Source organism: Ischnura elegans, chromosome 4 (assembly GCF_921293095.1).
Source record: "Ischnura elegans chromosome 4, ioIscEleg1.1, whole genome shotgun sequence".
Lineage (NCBI taxonomy): Eukaryota > Metazoa > Arthropoda > Insecta > Odonata > Coenagrionidae > Ischnura > Ischnura elegans.
In genome coordinates, this window is record NC_060249.1 from 75,732,818 (window position 1) to 75,755,111 (window position 22,294).

At 44.3% G+C, this 22,294-nt stretch overlaps 2 protein-coding genes across 2 annotated transcripts; both read left to right on the forward strand.

Annotated features, from left to right (window-relative positions):
- The first annotated feature begins 6,037 nt into the window (after positions 1-6,037).
- LOC124158168 lies at positions 6,038-7,117 on the forward strand. Its single transcript, XM_046533353.1, has one exon. The coding sequence runs from the start codon at positions 6,038-6,040 to the stop codon at positions 7,115-7,117; it is 1,080 nt and encodes a 359-aa protein (XP_046389309.1).
- A 5,602-nt stretch (positions 7,118-12,719) lies between these two features.
- Positions 12,720-13,583, forward strand: LOC124156884. Its single transcript, XM_046531371.1, has 2 exons — positions 12,720-13,170; positions 13,348-13,583. Exons 1-2 carry the CDS (start codon positions 12,961-12,963, stop codon positions 13,573-13,575), a joined length of 438 nt encoding a protein of 145 aa, XP_046387327.1. The 5' UTR covers positions 12,720-12,960; the 3' UTR covers positions 13,576-13,583.
- Positions 13,584-22,294: the final 8,711 nt, after the last annotated feature.

Here is a 22,294-nt window from a genome sequence, read left to right on the forward strand (position 1 = left end):
CTCAGAATTTAAAGAATTCGAATAGCCTATAGGATTTACATTAATACCCGCACTTTTATCTAGGCAATCACGGGGAAAATGTCCATACTCGTGCCATTTATAACATCTGACATCTTGTTTATGTCGAATCCCGTTTTCTTTCGATAACCTGTATCAGACTTCTTCCCACCAGATGACGGAAAGGTGCACTTGTTGCTCTTGTACATCGTGGTAAAAGCAACTGCTGACGCCTTCATGTCAGTTGGCACCCTGTTACCCTCTTGGAGCAGCTTCTGATTTACTGTCTCCATCTTGAGCTTGTCCGTCGCTGTGTTCTCCACAGCAATCCGGAACGGCCGGTAGTCCTCCGTTAGCCCTCTCAGCATCAGGACTGCGAGGGACTCGTCGTCTACCTGCTTCCCCATGCTCTTTAATTTAGCGTCAATCTCCGTGAACTTATTCACATTTTCTTCTATGTCGGAATAATTCACTAATTTCACATCGAAAAACTGAACAATGAGAGCAATATGTCGATTTACACTTCTGTTCTCATACGTGGCCTTCAGATGTAACCATGACATACCATAGGTCTGTCTGCTTACCCGTCACCTCCATTTTAGGGCCATACTCAAGGAGCATGTAGATTTTAGGTCTCGCTTTTTGAGCTAGCTTCTTCTGTATCGCCGAGGTACTAGCAGACAACTCTTCACTCACGAAGTCCGTCATATTCTCATGGATGAGATACATTTCCATATCCATGGCCCAAGTCTCGTAATTCGCTGCTCCCCGAAACTTCTCCATCTGCGGCAACGAACTCGCTCCGTAGTGAATGTTCGTGATGCATGTTGCAATTTCTTCGCCCATTTTTGACGCACAAACTAGAAACACTTAGTTCGCCACAACGTGGTCTCGCGACACAGGCTAAAAAAATTAATTTTTATAAAAACGCACGCGAATTACTGGGAATAAACGTACCCATAGACTAGTGCGAAAAATCCACAGAGGAAAAATCATTCGCCTTGACCGGGATTCGAACCCGGATCCCTCGATTTCCGGCCGAGTGCGTTAGCCGATTAAGCTACCGAGGCGTCATTCTCCCCTGTGGAAATTTCTTCCCCTTTTGCGGGGTTGAAGTGTTACAATCTGATGAAGCACGTAACCTGATGTCGACAGGGTACAGAAAAGTTCAAAAACTGGTTGCAATGAATTTAGGATTAATGGAAAGAATCATACACACAGTATTTCATGTTGCTTATACTTAACTATTTATTGTATTGCTGGAACATTTTTAACAACTTGATACAGTCCAAAAAATGTTGTAAACTCACTCCAAAAAATGTTGTCATTAAACAAGTGGTGGGCCAATCTGTCCCTTTTTCGAGCTCCCTCCACATTGCTGCCCTCTCGCACAGCGACATTAGGCTGCTCGAAGTTAAGGGCACCTTCATTCAGAGCAGGTACCCACTCCGGATAAAAGTACTCCTTCTGCTGTTCACAAATATTATGAAGTGCCACACAAGCCTTCCCCACATGCTGAACATTATTAACTCCGAGATCCATCATCTACAACAGCACGCGCAGTTTGTACACATGGCCTCGGGAGAGAGGGAGACAAAGGGAAGCCTCCATCCCCAATTATATGCAGTTTTGAGTCGCACTCTCTACGCTCGAGCTCTACTTTCAGGCCACCAAAATTATACACAGTGGCATCTTTGACTCTTCCTGGCCTGCCTATATTAGTATACAGGAACTTATATTCATGGTCTACCAGGGCCATCAACACCATTAAGTGATACCCCTTGTAATTCCAATAGTCCATTGGATCTTCCGACGGCTTTATGATTCGGATGTGGGTGCCGGCAATGGCACCAAAAGTATTGAGGAATTGCCAGAGACTCCAAACCACCTGGCAGTTTCCTCTTTGCGAGCATTGTCCCTGGAAAATTGCACTATCAAAGGGAGCACTTCTTTGTTTCAGGCGTCACAAAGCTCGTACAAAATTGAGGGTACAGTGCTCGCACCAACCCAGAACATGTCCCCAACAGCCCAGAAATCAGAGTAGCCCTTAAGGCAAAATATGGCTATCGCCACCCTCTTCTCCACCTTAATACAATTCCTCATCTCGCGTGTTCTGCCTCTCTATAGAGGCAGACAAAACACCCAGCAGGGTGAAAAATGTCTCTCGCCCCATTCGGAATTTCTTACGGAACCTTTCCTCCGTTTAGAAGGGCACCACTTTCTCCCAATACCCTTCCTCCGAACTGAGGAAGTGCAACTCCGGCTGTAGCCACCTCCGTCGCTCTCTTCCTCGACCTCTCAAAAATTGAAGAGCCAACCTCCTCAAGCGTAGCCGCCGCATTAACGTTCGGGTCACCATCTATCCGGCGTTTTCTTTCGGAGGCTTTCTTTGACAGACCTTTAATAAACTGAAACACAAGTAACATTTGGTTGACTGGGTTGTAAAACGCAAATTACATTTCAACAAATAATTAAACTTTTCACACCACAAACCTCTGGAATTAATACATTTTCATCCTCGAATGAAAATTCATCTGGAAATCCTTCAATTTCACCGCCTTCCATTTCTTAATGTCTTCAATTGAAACTGTTAGCGATATCACGCCACACAGGAAAATGGCTACGTTCACCCGCTTTCAGTTTTTTTAGAAGTTGAAATCATTGCCTTCAGATGGCGAGGTGTCGACTTAAGCCTCTCATTAAGAACGGGTTCGCGCTGAGAGATTTGGCTGAGCTAAGCCGGACGAGCTGATCCTAGCGTGTAGAACAGGCACTAAGCACCTTCTGTCACATGACAGTTTTTTTAATCAGGCGCAAGATAAAGTGGACGAATCGAAATAATATATAGCGAAGCGAAGAAAGAGATTAAGCGGATAGTTTACCTACTCTTGAACATACTACATCTGAAATCTTGGGTTTTTCATGAACATATGAGCACAAACACAGAAAGATTGTTCTTGTGATTTGTTAATCATCATCATGAATGCAACACGAACTGGAATTCGTTTAATGTCAAAAGGGCATATAAGTTTGGATCATGGAATCTTCGGAATGAGAACTTCCTCAATTTTGAATTTTTCTTTGAGTATAGTCGCTTGAATCACATTCACTGTCAGTTTTTTTTAATCACCAAACGCGTTTTGTTAGATAGTTTTGGTAGCTTTAGGTTTCGAAAGATCATGAACATAGACCAAACCTTTAGCTGTAAATCGTTCCGTGGTAAGCCAGGTACGTCTAAGGACTTTAAAATGAAGACAGATAGTTGGTGACTTCGTCTTCATTTTTACACAAGTGATAGACTTGAATTCATGCAGAGTATCAACTATTTGATCCTGATTTACCTAGTTTGAGTTATAAATATCTTCGTTCTAGGCCGTCAAAATTGCACGCTCAATAAACCATTTGTGATTTTTGTGGTGATCAATCATATTCGGGAACGCTTTGTTGATGAGCTCACCTTCCCATGAAACTAATTTGCAAAATTTCCGAGGAAGTGAAATCAAACTGCTCGATTCGTCGACAGAAGCACGGACCTTACCGATTGTCAACAATTGTTTGAAGATGTTTACAAACACGGTAGTGAAGTACAACTCGAGCTGGGCCATGGCCTCATTTAATACAGGCCGGAACATGGAAATTTGGCAAATGTGTGGGGGTCCTTTCGTGTTTGTTTAAGATCATGGCGACGTATGCGTGAAGCGTATCCGTGTGACCAAAGAAGCATTAAATCTCTTGTAAAAAAAGCAGAACTGGACCCCGAACGGGGGGAAGAGAGTAATCTCTTCCTTTGGGGAGTCGCGCCCCCACGGACCCGAGCCCACCGGGGAGACAACCTCGTCAGAAAACCCTCCGTACGCTAGGATAGCGTCCACACAGCATGTGACTCTGCTGTGCTGAGTAGCCAAAACATCTGGCGTCCAGATTCACCCACGCGTTTGCCGTGCGTGGAGACCAAGGAGTACAAGGGGGCGAAGGGGATCCTGGTGGGTGAGTTCTCCGGCACCCAGCTGGGCGTCGGAAACCCGGTATGGGCTGGAGTTCAATACCCCACTTCGACCCTGTATTCCCCGCAAAACGGGCGGCCGAGAAGGGCCAAACTCGGTCAATCGGCTCCTGGCGGCTGTGGAGCTTGGCGGCTCCTTCCGAGCGTACGCCAGGACGGGTTAGTGCTGGAGATATGGGGGTCTCCGTAGGGCGGCCGAAGGCGTGTGGGTTAGGAGGGCCCTTGCGCCGGAGGTTGTAACCCGAAGGAGACCCCCAATCGAAGGTTCCTATGTCCCTAGGGTAGACCTGACGACCACACCGGGTTGCGTTGTGGCGTCCCAAATGTGTGGCTCCGTGGTGGGTGGGGAGCCCAGTGGATGAAAAAGTTAAGTTTTATGGAAACCAATAATCTTCCTCCGACGAAAAGATCCCGTCCTAACCAGGCCGGGGGAGAAAAGCTTTTCTGCGCGTCCAAGCGCCACCTAATTATGAAGTGTTCTAGGGATAACGAGACTTTCACTAAGGTGTTTCCATTCGTTATATAGCGCTTTTTCTCGTGCTATCTGAAGGGCGACTTGAAATCAGCCAAAAAATCACGGGGTGGTACCTTGCTATTAGAGACAGCTATTGACATACAGAGCGAGAAACTCTTAGGCATTAAGATGTTTAATGAGTTGCCGGTGACAGTGGAGCCACACCGTACACTTAACAGTTAGAAGGGGGTCGTATCTCATTTCGATTTCCTGCACTTGGACGCCAAAACTATTGCTGAAGAGATGGCGTCGCAGGGCGTTACAGGATGCCGAAAGGTCACAAGCCGTTGAAACGGTGAGATAAAAAGCACCACCTCCGTGATCCTCACGTTCGCTATGGAAACCCTCCCCAGCAGGGTATTTATTGGGTACGAATCGGTTCCCGTGAGACTGTTCATCCCCAGCCCCATGCGTTCTTTATAGTGCCAGCGCTTCGGCAACATCGCTGCGCGATGTGATGGCAAGGCCACCTGCCCGCGCTGCGGCGAGGACAAGCACGATGGGGACAAGTGCGCTGAAGAGGCCTGCTGCGTGAATTGCGAGGGTACCCATGCGGCTTACTCTCACGATTGCCCGAAAATGATAGAGGAACGGAAGATCATGGAAATTAAAACTCTGGAAAAAATCTCTCTACCTAGAGGCAAGGAAAAAGTTTAAAGCCCTTAGTGCCCCCACTTTCTCGCGTTCCTTTAACGCAATCGCCTCCGCTCCAGCTAAGAAGTGCACCATATCCACACAGAATCTGAAAAGCAGAAAGAAGTACTTCATAAAGCAAATGCGAATAATAGTAGCTATACTAAAAAAACACCTCTAATACTACCGTAGTGTCTCCCAAAAGAGTCACCAAGAAAACCAATGAAAAACCTGTTCAGCCCCCCACAAGGGGGGAAGAGGGTGATCTCTTCCTTTGGGGAGCCGCGCCCCCACGGACCGGAGCCCACCGAGGAGACAACCTCGTTAAAAAAACCCCGGTACGACTAGGGTAGCGTCCGGACAGTCATGTGGGCCCGACTGTCCATGTAAGGCGATACCATCCTGCCTTAGCCCACCCACGTGTTTGCCGTGCGTGGCGACCCGTGTCGCAGGGAACTGGGATCCTGGTGGCTGAGGGGGCCTCCTCTGTGGGAGGGGAGAATCCCCAACACTCCACTTTGGCCCCTGACTCTCCTAGACGGGCGGCCGGGAACTAACCCATTCCCGGTCAATCGGCTCCTGGCGGCTGGGGAGCTTGGCGGCTCCTTTCGAGCGTACGCCAGGAAGGGTGAGCGTGATCCAAAGGGACACTGCCAAGAGCATTCTCGGAGGGGCACGTCTATATCTTCGGGGGAACCTGGCGCTCTGCACCGGCCCGCGGTGCATCGTCCCCTTGTCGGACTCCATGGTGGGTGGGGCCCCGGAGATGAATATAATCAATGTCTATGGATATCCAAAACCCAACACCCATTGCCTCTAGGGAGGCTAATCCCAGCAAAAGGCTATGTACGGAAAATGTACTACAGAATGATTACCCTTCTTACGTAGTAATGAGCAGCATAGAAGAAGGAGCTTTGAAAAAAGTGTCTCCGTTCGTAATCGCGAAAGTGATCCAGGGGTTGGTTGGCGATGTAAAAACAGCGAAGAGACTGCGGTCAGGTTCTCTCCTCATACAGGTCAACAATTCAAGACAAGCAAAGAGACTGCTTGAGGTGAAAGAGTTCTTCCAAGTCCCAGTGAAAGTTGATCCCCACCGATCACTTAACACTTGTGACGGCGTCGTAACATCTTGGGATCTTTCAGACTGCACCGAGGAGGAAATCAAAGAAGGTCTGAAAGACCAAAAGGTGATATCGGTCCGCCGCTTGAAAACGAGGCGAAGCGGCACTCTAAAGGACACGAACAGCTTTGTCCTCACCTTCGCCCTTCCGAAGCTTCCCGCGTCCATCTATGTATGCTACAGCGCTATCCAAGTTCGACCGTATATTCCTAAGCCTATCCGATGCTTCCGTTGTCAAAGGTATGGACACACATCAGGCAACTGTAAAGGAGAGGAACTCTGTGGTAGATGCTCTCTGAAGAAGCACGAAGGAGACTGTAGTGAAAAGGAAAAATGTGTGAACTGCCATAGAGACCATTCAGCGTGGTCAGCATCCTGCCCAATATTTGCAGAAGAAAAGAAAATACAAGAAATAAAAACCTCAAAGAAAATAACTTACGGAGAAGCCAAGAAAGAATTCAGAGCTCTGAACCCTGTTTTCTCTGGAAAATCCTATAGCCAGGTGACGGCCAAAAAATATGTGGACGCTGCCGTGCAGACACACACGCCTTCTGTATGCGCGCCATGCAAAGGCGTGTTCCTGCCCGCCAAGCCTAAGAACTTAACAAGTATCAGCATCACGAAGGATAAAGCTAAGGCTACTGCGGAGAGTGACTCTTCGGGCGAAAACTCGCCTTCATCAAAGAAGGCCAAAACACTCTTACGAAAAACTCATTTAAAAAAATCAGACCTCGAGGAGGATGCAGTATCAGACGATATGATGGACGCCGATCCCTCCGAGGTAGCTAAACAATTTAAATGCTTGACAAATCCTCCAGGAAAGGGGAAGACGAGACTACGACGATCGTAGTCGACCGTATAAGTTTTTAATACCTTTATCTCTTTTTATTAATCATGAATTTTATGTTTAAAACCTTACAGTGGAACTGTAACGGTATTTACAGACACAAGGAGGAACTGTATGCTCTAGTTAAGAATTCCAACACATCCTGCGTATGTCTGCAGGAAACCCATCTGAAACCATCCGACAGAATGTCACTACAGGGCTATTGCGTTTACCGGGCCGATGATATTAGTGGCAATAGAGCCCAGGGAGGGGTTGCAATAGCTGTCCGGGAGAGCATTTACTCCTCACAGATCATTTTAAGAACCCCCCTCAGGCAATTGCAGTTTCTGTAGCCACCCCAGAGTTAGTTACCTTTTGTAACGTTTACTTGCCCCAGTGGGCACCTGTAAACAAGAATGCCCTAGAGTCGCTAGTCGCTCAGCTTCCAAAACCACACGTGCTGTTGGGGGATTTTAATGCTCATGACTCCCTTTGGGGAAGCAACAGAGCACAAGCTAATATGTAGTAGAGGAAAGCTAATAGCTAATTTTATTAATGATTTTAATTTTATTTTACTCAACAACGGCGAACACACTCGTTTCAATAGTCATAATGGAGAGTTTTCGGTTATTGACTTGTGTTTTTATAGTTGTAGTTTAGGAGCTAGATTACAGCTGTCAGTACATAACGACCTCTGCGGGAGCGACCATTTCCCGATTTTTATTTCAAAACCGAGTAGACGAACTTGCGATTTTAACGGACCCCGTACTTGGACGATTAAAAAAGGGGACTGGCCGCTTTTTAGAAATCTTTTCAATTTTACATTTACTGACGACCGAAATGGAGCTGAAAATGTTTTAACCCTTACGAAAGCTATATTGGATGCTGCCGAAGCTAGCGTCCCTAGGACATCGATAGCTGCAAGGCGTCCACCCGTCCCATGGTGGAACAACGAGTGCGCAGAAGCTATTGCCGCAAGGAAAAGAGCACTTAAGAACTTTCAAAAATACCCAACTACAATGAACGTGGCAGCTTTCCGACGACTCCGGGCCAAAGCTAGGCGGATAATCAAGGAAAATAAAAAGGCTTCGTGGATTTCCTATGCGTCCCAAATAAACTTTCGGACTCCTATATCTAAGGTATGGGAAAAGGTGAATAAAATCACAGGAAACCGAACGTCCACTGCTATCGCTGGCCTAAAAGCGGGACCCAAAATTGCAACTTCCAGACAGGAAGTCGCGGAAGCATTTGTGGAGCACTTCGCTGAAGTAAGCTCTTCCAAAAATTATGATCAGGCATTCATATCAATGAGACGGATAGCTGAGGCAGCCCCTATGAATTTTGACAATAAAGCGGACTTTCCATATAATGAGCCCTTTAGTCTATGGGAACTCGAAGCCGCAATCGCATGCTCAAAGAATACAGCTCCAGGTGGCGATAACATCCACTATGCCTTTATACGGAATCTCCCCGTTAAGGCTTTTGCTGATATATTGTCAACGTTCAACCAGATCTGGTATGATGGATCTTTCCCGGATGCATGGCGGGAATCTGTAGTCATCCTTGTCCTTAAACAGGGTAAGGATCGCAGCGATCCTGGGAGCTGCCGCCCCATATCACTAACAAGTAGCCTCTGTAAAATAATGGAGAGAATGGTTAACCGACGCCCGGTTTGGTATCTTGAAAGCCGAGACCTTCTCTCCAAAATTCAATGTGGCTTTCGCCGCAACCGATCGACAACGGATCATCTCGTCAGAAGCACCAACTTCATACACGAAGCCTTTTTGCTCCGACAGCACGTCATAGCAGTATTTTTCGATATAGAAAAAGCCTATGACCGATTATGGCGACACAAAGTTTTAAAAACTGCATGAATGGGGTTTTAGGGGCAACCTTTTAACTTTTATCAGGAATTTCCTAGAAGAACGGGTCTTTAGAGTTAGAATCCACAACATCCTGTCAAGTTCCCGCACCCAAGAAAACGGGGTCCCTCAAGGTTGTATTTTAAGCGTCACGCTGTTTGCTATCGCAATTAACAGCATTTAGGAATGCATAATACCTCCGGTAATTGGATCCTTATTCGTTGATGACTTGGCGGTTTTTTGCCGGGCATCCACGCTCCATTCCGCTACGAGGCAAATTCAGATGACCCTCAATCGGATCGAGTAGTGGTCCAACTACAATGGTCTTCGATTCTCGCCTGAGAAGACAAAATGCATGCACTTTTACCGATTACGTGGAATATTCCCTATACCATCCCTGTTCCTCGGCAGAAAGAAGCTACCTTTTGTGCAGACGACTCGTTTTTTAGGGCTGATATTCGACTTTCGGTTGAATTGGCGCGACCACACCTCTATTGTTCGGGACAAATGTTTTAAAAATTTGAACGTAATGAGAGTTTTAGCAAGTACGACTTGGGGTGCTGACCGAACCACGATGCTCATGTTCTATAGAGCTTTGGTGAGGTCTAAACTTGAGTATGGTTCGGTTGCCTACTCTTCGACCCGAGAGTCCTATTTAAGACCTTTGACGACAGTACACAATGCTGGCCTCCGGTTGGCCACTGGTGCGTTCAGGACCAGCCCGATTACTAGTATCTACGCTGACTGTGGGGAACCACCGTTATCCATCCGGAGAAATATTTTAATGTGCAATTATGCTGCCAAAATTTTATCATTAAAAGATCACCCTTGTTTTAATGCAATTTTTAAACCTAGATTTGTGGATGTTTTTAACCGTAGGACAAGATCTACGAAGCCTTTAGGCGTGCGATTTCGTAATTTCATGAATGAAGCTGAGTTTCGGCTACCCGACATCATCCACCAAGGATGCTCAGCTAACCCGCCGTGGGTCATTCCACGACCAGACGTTATTTTTTCTTTAGCGCGGGGAGCTAAGTCCTTCACTTTGGATTTGGAGTACAAGCTCCTTTTTAAAGAAGTCCTCGAACGCAAACCGCGGCTTGTACCCATTTATACTGACGGCTCAAAATCCGAATCAGCTGGTGCCTGCGCCGTCATTCCTTATTATGGCGGCACGATCCAAGCTAAACTCAACCCGCTCTGCAGTATATACAACGCAGAACTTCTTGCCATAAAATATGCTCTGGAAAATATATCTTTACGCAAGTCCTATTTAATCTGCTCAGACTCCTTAAGTGCACTCCGTGCCATTTCAGATTACTACCCCTCTCATCCCTTGGTGCAGTCCATACAAGATACCCTTTACTCTTTGAGCAGGAAGGGCATTACAATTTCTTTCATGTGGATCCCGGGGCATGTCGGAATTCGAGGCAATGAGATAGCGGATGCAGCAGCGAAGAAGGCACTTAGTAAAACCGACATCGATTTCGATAGGATCTCCTCGGACGATCGAAGAGCCGCACTGAAGAGAATATGCATGGAGCAATGGCAAGAGGTGTGGAATAATATCGCTGGCAATAAACTAAGAAACATCAAAGTAGAGACGACCGCTTGGTCCACCTCAGCCAGGAATAGTCGTAGGGAAGAGGTCGCCCTCACTAGGCTTAGAATTGGTCATACTGCGCTCACACATGCATACCTCTTCACCGAAGAGAAACAACCTCCCCGCTGTGATAGTTGTGATTGCATCCTTACTGTGAGACACGTTCTGGAGGAATGTACAAAATACTCTCTTGAACGCAGGGAACTAGTTGGAAACCAAGATATACGAACCATTCTGGGTAATAATTTGGATAATATTAATAATGTAATGCAATATATCGTCAACACCGGAATAATTAAACTCTTGTGACCTCATACAATGGGATACCCTATTTTTGTTGAAAGCGCTTAATAGAACCCAATAAGCTTCCTTAAGGTTAGCGAACTATGAGAGGTGCAAATGACCTTGCTGTCGACGCACCCCAAAAAACGCATCTCTACTACTACCTGTTCAGCGGGAGAAAACTCCCTCTCCTGGTCCCTCCGGCAAAGGTTTGGAACCGATGCAGGAGGATATGGACGAAGATCTCTGCATTTCTGACACAGAGATCGAAAAAGTAAGAAATAAAGTAAAAAGAAAATGAGGAAGAGTCGCTAAAAGCGACGATCCTACAGATTTCGGTGCTAATGCTGCTCCAAATTTATAATATTTACTTGTGTATTTTGTTTTTTTTTCTTTAACCCCTCTTAAACTTTTTTATGACTGTTACATTACAATCCCCATACGGGGGGAAGAGAGTAATCTCTTCCTTTGGGGAATCGCACCCCAACGGACCCGAGCCCTCCGGGGAGACAACCTCGTCAAAAAACCCTTCGTACGCTAGGATAGCGTCCAGACAGCATGTGACTGCTGTGCTGAGTAGCCGAAACATCTGGCGTCCTGATCACCCGCGTGCTTGCCGTGCGTGGACACCCATACGTGGGGGAGAAGGGGATCCTGGTGGGTGAGTTCTCCGGCACCCAGCTGGGCGTCGGATACCCAGTATGGGCCGGAGTTCAATACCCCACTTCGGCCCTCGGCCCGGCAAGCTCATGGAGAGAATGGTTAATCGGAGGCTCATTTGGTGGTTGGAACGCCGAAACCTTCTCTGCAATATTCAATGTGGATTTAGAAGGTGCCACTCCACATTGGACCACTTGGTGAGGATCGAAAATTATATCCAAGAAGCCTTCATCCTCCGCCAACACGTGGTTGGGGTATTCTTCGACATAGAGAAGGCCTACGATCGGGTTTGCATCTACGGCAAAGAAGAAATTATAAAAAAAAGAAACGACACGACCGTGTGTGCTTGTTGCAAACTAACTTTCAGATATAAGAGTTGAAGTGTATTTCTGTGAACATATTTGAAGGGAAGAAATGAATGCAGTACCGCCATTGAATCCTGTACAAATGGAATGGAGGTTTAACGCCTTATTTGGCCTTGTTTTACTAAGAAGACGGCGATATGCAAGAAAAAGGTGGTGGGTTCGCCCAATATTTGAGGAACGCAGAAGGCAGGGAGACTACCATCATCTCCTCCAAGAGATGAGGCTGAACGACCGCGAGTCATTTTTTAATTACTTAAGAATGTCCCCAGAAATGTTCGATGCGTTGCTGGCAATAGTGGGACCTTCGATAACGAAAGCTTCTTTGGCTCGAGATGTGATCTCACCCGGAGAACGGCTAAGCATCACTTTAAGGTGAGTTTAAATTGAATTGAATACCGCTGAGGTATTTTACTGCTGATGCTAGTTCTAAATTTGCTACAGCAGTAGTGAATTAATTCTCTGAGCAGTTGTAACATTTGATTTCTGCGTTCTCTGTACTTAGGTTCTTAGCAGCTGGGGATAGCTTGGGTAGCTTATCTTACCAATACCGTGTGGGAAAAACCACCATTTCTAATGTGGTAAGCGAAACCTGCGAAGCTCTTTGGACTTGTTTTAGAGGTAGAGCATTTTTAGTGCCTTCCGTTACCAATTGGAGACGTGTAAGCCACTTTCTGGCAGAAGTGGAATTTTCCGAACTGCATTGGGGCGATTGATGAGAAGCACATTGTAATTCAGGTAGGTCAAAAAACTTCTTTCCTTCTCTATTTTCAATGCATCCATGTCCATAAGTGATTCATAATTTCTCTCTTTGTGTATTTCAGGCTCCATCTAACTCTGGATCAGTTTTTCATTTACAAGGGCACGCATAGTTTGGTCCTGCTGGCTGTGTGCGATGCCAACTACACATTCACAGTAGTTGACATTGGTGCTGCTGGAAGGCAGAGTGATGGAGGCGTTTAAAAAAAATCTTTATTGGGCCAGTACCTAAATGAAGATAACTAAAGTGTTCCACCTCCTGCTGCCTTGCCTGGGTCACAGGCATTGTTACCTCACGTATTGGTCGGAGATGAGGCGTTTCCATTAAAAACATATTTAATGAGACCCTACCCTGGGAAAAATCTGACGCAGAGGAAGAGAATTTTTAATTACCGCCTTAGTCGAGCCAGGAGAGTAGTTGAAAATGCCTTTGGCATTATGGTGGCCCGATTTAGGCTACTTCGGAAGCCAGTTATTGCAAAGTTGGAGAATACTCAGAAGTACATAAAAGCAATTGTTTGTCTGCATAATTGGATAATGAAGAATGAGGTTAGTATTACCATTACTGTTTAAGAAATCAATTGTTAATTTCGGGATTCTCTTGGGCTTATAGTACCCATTACCGATGGAGTTGCCTTCGAAGGATACCAAAGAAAACATTATTGCAGTCTGTTTAGCTACCTGTCAATTATACCTACTTCTGCCTTTTACCTTATCTTCTTCCAGGGACCTCGGAATCGGTGTTACTGCCCAGTGGGATATGTGGATGGCGAAAATGTTGAAGGGGAATTGGTGCCAGGTCGTTGGAGGGGAGATGCAGGAGAAGATGGTTGTCTAAGGGCCTTAGGTCGGGTGGGAGCGAATAACTCTAACAGAGATGTATACAAGAATCGAGAAGATTTTGCTACATACTTCATGGAAGCTAGGGAGGTTCCTTGGCAATGGACTCTTTAAGATCATAACATCATGGCTGATGATTGAAATTAAGAAATAATTTAACCATTCAACTTTTATTTCTTATTTTTAGAATAATTATAAAAAATTTCTTCAATTTTAAACCTCACTTCGTACATATCTCTGCGTGGCATATCTCGGAGTCGGGCTGCCAGGGATGCACAATACAAATCAAATTCGTCCATCTCCCTTGGCTGATTTCTCTCTAGCGCAGCAAGAAGATCATCGTCTTTCCGTCTATTTTCACTCCCTGAAAAGAATAATTTTAGTTTCAACCGAATTATTTCGTTTAATTTCAGCCACTAATTTAACAATTGCAAGAAGTAGTATAATATGTCAGTAGATAATGAGTATAGAATATACAGAAATAAGTCTACAAAAATTAGTTGAACAGAAATACTCTACAAAAACTACAGGCCAGTATCTATACTACTGCAATTTGGAAAAAATTATTTGAGCATGTGCATTGAGCAAGAGGCTCCAAGACTATCTTGATGGACAATACATTATATCATAAAATCACTTCACCAATACAGTTTTCAGCATGAAAAGCAATTGAATTGGCTCTATTTAATGAAATTGACAATGTTATACGGGAGATAAATTATAAAAATAAGGTAATGGGAATATTTTTTGATTTAAGCAAAGCCTTTGATGCTATGGATCATGTCATATCACTTGTGAAATGTGAATCAGTAGGTATGAGGGGTATTCCATTCATAGTTTCCTCACTGAATAAGTTTTGGCTTAAAGCCTTGGCATAAAGAGTAACCTACCAGAAAGATGGGACTATGTACTTATCCTCTATGTTAGAAGTTAAGAAAGGTGTACCACAGGGATCTGTGTTGGGTCCTTTTTTTACATTCATCATTGATTTACCCAATAAAATTGTAACTTCCAACTATAAGTGTCTTATGTATGCAGATGATGTAACCATTTTATCAAAAAGTAAAAATCAGAACATGTAAATTGATGCCAGTAAACGTATAATGAAATGGATGCAAGCATGGTGTGATGGAATTGAACTAATGTTAAATGATGATAAAACCCAAGAGACATTGTTATCTGTTAAGCAGAGCCTCAGGGAGAACGATATGTTGCTGTGCAAAAATAATAATTTCAATATTGTGGGATGTACCTACTAAATTTCTTGGCATTTTTGTTGATGTTAATTTGAAGAGGGATAGTACACATATAGCACATATAGTACATGTGTGTAAAAACCTGGATTCAGCATTTTACATAATTTTAATACTAAAGCACAGTGTAAGCTAGTATGTTATGAAAGCCCTATAGTGTGGCTTATTCTACCCTAGAATGTCATGTAGTAATGTGATCTTCCTCAGTACTAAATGATGTGTTCATCATACAAAAGAAGTTAGTGAGAAGGATGTGCATATAAAAGTATCATGTTCATTACTATTGTCCCCCTTTCTTCAAAAGTCTTGAAATTTACATATATAAATGCATATAAATATCAGTGTGTCATGTATGCAAAAAATCGTACGGTTATTTTCATTGGAAATAATAGCTTCCATTCATATGACACCAGGAGATTTAATGAAATTCATTTCAAATTTTAAAAATTAACACTTGCATCTAGAGGGCCTGAGTTCATGTGTGCAAAATTGTACAACAAATTACCTGCATCCGTAAAAAATATAGATAGCCTTTTTCAAAAGACAGTTTCAGCATATTTACTGGAGAAAATGTAAAAGAATATATCTATACATGAATAGTAACATTTCCTCTATGAATATGTTTTGTTTTGACATGCCTTAGACACAGTAGTAGCTTGATGTATTGTGTCCTCTGGCTGTCCCCCACCTATTAATACCGTAAGCAAAAAAGTCATTTAACTAACGTTAATCTTACCCATCCAAATGCCCATGTGGTGGTTTGCTGGGTAATAATAGGTATTAGCTGAACATAGTCGGGAATTTAACCATGTTAATGCCCTCAGAAATCCTAAAATCCACTAATCTTTTACAGTCGTTAGTATAATGGCGTTGAAATTTTGGAAGAGACTTCAAAAATGTAATCAGTATTCGTATTCCTTAGAAAGGTGTGAGAATTGATAATGAGAGATCAACAACAAGAATAACTCATTCATCCTCAGTAGAATAAGCTAAAAAATAATCAGGCTTAAACGGCAAGATCTGATGCCATGATCTAATAAAATGAGAATTTTAGTAACAACATTATCAACCCCGCACGGGGGGAAGAGGGTGATCTCTTCCTTTGGGGAGCCGCGCCCCCACGGACCCGAGCCCACCGAGGAGACAAGCTCGTTAAAAAACCTCGTCGCTCGCTCGGATAGTGTCCAGACAGCATGTGACTCTGCTGTTCTGATTAGCTGTAACATCTGGCGTCCAGAATCACCCACGTGTTTGCCGTGCGTGGAGACCCGTACAAGGGGGAGAAGGGGATCCTGGTGGGTGAGTTCTCCGGCACCCAGCTGGGCGTCGGAAACCCGGTATGGGCCGGAGTTCAATACCCCACTTCGGCCCTGGATTCCCCGATAAACGGGCGGCCGAGAAGAGCCCAGCTCGGTCAATCGGCTCCTGGCGGCTGGGGAGCTTGGCGGCTCCTTCCGAGTGTACGCCAGGACGGGTTAGTGCTGGAGATATGGGGGTCTCCGTAGGGCGGCCGAAGGCGTGTGGGTTCGGAGGGCCCCCGCGCTGGAGGTCCTAACCCGAAAGAGACCTCCTATCGAAGGTTCCTATATCCCTTGGGTAGCCCTGGCGACCACACCGGATCTCGGTGTGGCGTCCCGAATGTGTGGCTCCGTGGTGGGTGGGGAGCCCAGGGGACGAATTTTGTATATGTGTATGGATAATAACTTCTTACCTCCAACGAAAAGATCCCGTCCGGAAACGAATGGGGGAGAAATGAGAAACAATAAATTTCTTATAATGAAATATCAGAAGGAAGGGGAAACACTAAAAAAAAGTGTCCCCTTCCTTAATTAGTAAAGTCCTTTCTGCTACGGTCCCAGGTGATATAAAATGGGCCAAAAAGTTACGGGATGGATCCCTTTTGATCGAAACGGCAAACCAGGCGCAAAGTGAGAAGGTTCTCAACATGAAACTGATGCACGACATCCCAGTGACAGTGGAGGTTCACCGAACCCTGAACACTTGTCGGGGAGTTATAAGCCATTTCGACCTACTTTACGTGGACGTTGACGAAATCAAACAAGAGATGGCATCCCAGGGAGTGTGCGACGATCGTCGGCTGACAACGAAACGGAATGGAGAAATAGTAAACACCACCTCTGTTGTGCTTACATTTACGTGTGACCGGCTCCCTGACAAAGTGTTCATAGGGTATGAATCAGTGCCCGTGCGACCAGTCATACCAGCCCCGATGCGCTGTTTCCAGTGCCAAAAATTCGGCCACATCGCACCGCGATGTGAGGGCAAGGCCACCTGCCCGCGCTGCGGCAAGGACAAGCACGATGGGGACAAATGTGCTGAAGCGACCTGCTGCGTGAATTGCGAGGGTACGCACGCGGTTTATTCTCGCGATTGCCCGAAAATGAAAGAGGAACGGAAGATTATGGAAATTAAAACTGTGGATAAAATATCTTACCTAGAGGCAAGGAAAAAGTTCAAAGCCCTTAGTGCCCCCTCTTTCTCGCGTTCCTTTGCCGCAATCGCCGCCGCTCCAGTTAAGAAGTGCACCATTTCTACACAGACGGAACCTGAAAAGCAGATAGATGTATAAAAAAAACAAATGCGAGTAACAGTAGCAACAATAAAAAACACCCCTTACACCTCCGTAGTGTCTCCCAAAAATACAAAACCTGACCAGCGAGAGAAAACTCCCTCTCCTGGTCCCTCCGGCAAAGGTATGGAACCGATGCAGGAGGACATAGACGAAGATCTCTGTATTTCGGACACAGAGATCGAAAAAGTCAGGAATAAGGGAAGGAAAAGTCGCTTAAAGCGATGATTCCACAGATTTCCGGGCTAATGCTGCTCCAAGTTTCAATATTTACATCAATTTATTTTCTGTTTTTATCTTTCACCCTTTTTAAACCTTTTTATGACTTTTATATTACAATGGAATTGTAATGGATTTTATCGGCATAAGGAGGAGCTGGCTGTTTTAATAAATGATTTTAACCCTTTATATATATGTCTACAAGAAACGCATTTTAAATCGACAGACAAGGGAATTTTAAAGGGATATAGTGTGACTAGGTTGGATGACTTGAGTGGGCGAAGAGCCCAAGGTGGTGTAGCATTAGCGGTCCGGGATATCCTACACACCACCCGTGTGCGGCTAACTACCCCATTCCAGGCTGTGGCCGTCACCGTCCATGCACCCATGGAGGTAACGCTGTGCAACGTGTACCTCCCCGAAGATGCTCCGGTAAATGACAATAACCTTCAAGCCCTCATACGTCAATTGCCGCGACCCTATATTTTATTGGGTGACTTTTACGCTCATGATCCTCTGTGGGGCGGCCCTTCTGCCCAACGCAACAGAAGGGGACGGATTTTAAGCAGCTTTTTCCGAGATTTTAACCTCTTTTTATTGAACAATGGCGAGAGGACACGCTTTAACTCCTTTACCGGAGAATATTCCTCCATTGATTTGTGCTTATGCACGAGCAGCATTTTCACAAGACTGAAACTGTCTGTCCATACGGATCTCTGTGGTAGTGACCACTTCCCGATTTTAATCAAATCTGACGAGATTAACAATACGAATTTTATCCGCGAGGGCAACTGGATTGTCCACCAAGCCGACTGGTCTGTTTTTAAAAATTCTTTTAATTTCACGTACGATGCTCTTCGGGGCGGAACAAAGAACGTTGAGGTGCTAACAGCTAGCATAGTGGACGCAGCGAAACGTAGTGTTCCCTTATCTAAGGGCGCAATCCGTCGACCAGCGGTACCATGGTGGAATGAGGAATGCGCCGAAGCTATTAATAAACGGAAACGTGCCCTCCGTATTTTTAATAAGTTTCCAACTGCCTTTAATCTTGCCTCATTTCGACGACTCAGAGCAAAACCTCGACTAATTATAAAGGAGTCAAAGAAGGCCTCCTGGATAAATTATGTATCCTCCATCAACAACAGGACTCCACTAACTCAGGCCTGGAACAAGGTGAGGGCTATCTCGGGAGCACGGCATGTTCACGGAGTTTCGTGCCTTGTATTTCAAAGTATGAAATTTCACACACCGGATGAGATATGCGACGTTTTCGGGGAAGCGTTTGCCAAGACCAGCAGCGACGAGAACTACTCAGCAGCCTTCCTATCCATTAGGGAACGCTCCCCACACTTGAACTTCACCGAATCGCACGCAGCAGCCGGATACAATGATCTTTTTTCCTTATAGGAACTGAAGTCCGCCATAACGGATTCCAAAGACACCGCGCCAGGAGTGGACGGTGTCCGAAACATATTTCTTCGGAATATACCGGAGAACGCGTTGATGGATATTCTCCATACCCTCAACCAAATTTGGGTTGAGGGAAGCTTCCCTACAGCGTGGCGGGAATCAGTAGTTGTCCCTATCCCCAAACAAGGAAAGGATAAAACAGACCCAAATAATTATAGGCCAATATCCTTGACCAGTTGTCTATGCAAGACCATGGAAAGAATGGTGAACCGTCGGCTCGTTTGGTGGTTGGAGCGTCGGAACCTTCTTTCCAATATCCAGTGCGGTTTCAGGCGAGGTAGATCCACCACAGACCACCTCGTGAGAACCGAAAATTTTATCCAGGAGGCTTTCCTTCTGAGCCAGCATGTCATAGCCGTGTTCTTCGATCTGGAGAAGGCGTATGACCGAGTCTGGCGCCAGAAGATTCTGAATACATAAGCCCCTAAGTATTACTTTTAATAATTTTATCCTGGACAGTGAGTTTATACTCCCAGAAGTGTACCCCATTGGGAATTCGGAAAATGCACCTTGGCAGGTACCTTTTCCACAAGTCAGCTTTGTCCTCCACAAAAATCAAAAATCTTTGACAACTGCCGCGGAATACCAGGATAGCTTCAAGGAAGTAATGCACCGCTACCCCGACTTCATTCCTGTTTACACGGACGGATCGAAGTCGGAGCGTGCGTGCGGGTGTGAAGTGATCTCGTCTCACCATGGAACCCTCAAGGCCAAGCTCAGTCCGCTGTGTAGCGGCTATACGGCAGAACTGTTCGCCATAAAGATGGCTCTGGATGGTATTAAGTGTAGCAACGCGTCCTTTATGGTCTGCAGCGACTCCATGAGCGCCCTGCAGTCCATTTCCAGTTTTTCTCCCAGTCACCCAATCGTCCAGGAAATTCAAAAGAGACTACTTTCCCTTGCTCGGAAAAAAAGTGAAAATCCGTTTTCTGTGGGTTCCTGGACATGTAGGTATTGCTGGAAATGAGAAGGCCGACTCGGCCGCGAAGGCAGCCAGCGACGACGACGTTGCTGATTATGTGCTGGTACCACATGAAGATTTGAAGGCGACCACAAAAAAGATAGCCTCAGAAAAGTGGAAAGAGACTTGGCGCTCTCTTATCGGAAATAAACTGCGCGCAATCAAGCCGGTAATTTCAGCGTGGCCCACGTCTGTCAGGAGGAATCGCAGGGAGGAGGTCGCAATCGCACAATTGAGAATTGGGCACTGCGCTCTGACCCACTCGTACCTCTTCACCGAGGAGAGAATTCCACCCCTATGTGATGTTTGCGACTCTCCCATTACTGTGAGACATCTCCTGACTGAATGTGAGAAATACCGCTCTGTGCGTCATCGGCTGAACATCGGAGGAGACCTAGGGCACATCCTAGGAGACGACCCTGATAGTGTCAGCCGAGTAATAAAGTTTTTAATAGAGACCGGGCTAATTAACAGTGTTTAAATTCCAACCTTTTTATAAATTGACAACCCCTTTTATTTCAAAACTTTTATGAATGTTTAAATGTTTTTTTTAATGCATCTTTTAAAATTTTTGTTTTTATAGATTGCCTGTGGTGCTAATGACCTTAGTGGTCGAGGCACCCTAAACACAAATACTACTACTACCAACATTATCAACAAGGTTATTTCGTCATCTACAAAAGGAAGCACCACTTATTGATAGATTTTTTTTTACTAAAGGAGGATGAAGTTATTGCTGTTTTTTATCAGTGTTTTAACTTGACATGACCTAGCCCACACAGCACAAAGTGAATAATATGCACATAATATTCAAATTGTATGCGAATATTATGCCATCACAATGGTATAAATTGTGCATAAAATGTGCATAATATGTGCATATAAATGGTATAATGTCCTCATAAATTGCGATATATGCGAATAATATGCGGAATATATGCACTGATGGAATGGCATTATGTTTGCATATATACGGAATATATGTGGACGTTATACCATTTATATGCTCCTTTTGTGTACATATTATGCACAATTTATACCATGGATGTGGCCTAAAATATATGCGCATATTATGCCCATATATACCATTTATATGCACCTTTTATGTACATATTATGCACAATTTATACCATGGATGTGGCCTAAAATATATGCGCATATTATGCCCATATATACCATTTATATGCTCCTTTTATGTACATTTTATGCATGATTTAAACCATTGATGTGGCTAAATATACGCACATATTATACCCATATATACCATTTATATGCACCTTTTAAATACATATTATGCACATTTTATACCATTGATGTGGGCTGCCATATAGTTGCATATTATATCATATATACCGTATCTACGTACCTTTTATGCACATTTTATACCGTTGATGTGTGATAATATGCACCCAAGCAGAGCCAAAGCACATTTAATGTGCCTTTAATGTGCATTCATAACAACATTAAATGCACATTGGAAATGTGCATTGAAAGCACATTTTTGTCCTACTTTTTATGTGCATTTAATGCGCATTAGGAATGCACATTAATCCAGCATTTAAAGCACATTTTTAGACTGGTCCACTAGATGATTATATTATATGAAATTACATAATAGCAAATTTTTCTCTTTGAGAGTAAAGGTAAAATTATGCAAATAATTATTCCAATTCTTTATCATTGCCAACACTTATTTATGGTACAACAAGGGCTCCAATAGAATTAAGTTTATTGTTGTTGTTGTTGACAAAGATCTAGCATCGCCCTGGCCATGCACCATTGAAATAAAACATGTTGGCAATGAGAAACAAATGACATAATTACTCATTCAATTTTTCCTAATCTCCCGAAGGAAAAAGAAAATAGTACATGCTTTTGACCACCATGGAATAAGAGTAATCTTCACCCAAAAAAGTTATGACCAATAAAAGAACAAGTTCCATTGCCTTGCAGATCAATTAAACTTTAATCGTCACTCACTGATGTACATTAGATTTCCATTTTTTTGGAATTATTATTATTACAGTTATTTCTTAGCCAACAGCTCACAATCTTGGCTGCCATTTTGGAGTCCGTAGCTGGATATTTAAACATTACAGCATCTGTAAAATAAATTACAGTCAATAGAGGCGTTGCAAATTAATATAACTATTCTGGGGAGGGGGGGGGTGTTTGCATCGCTCAAAATATATCTCAACCATGTAACTAAGGGGTCATGTGGTACATCATATAAGGCTAGGAAATGTTGGGATTAGGATATCTGATACATACCACTGATAACTGAGGCTGTTTTCGTTCCATGTAGGCCCTTTTTATTCTCAGTGCCCCTCCAGTTTAGCT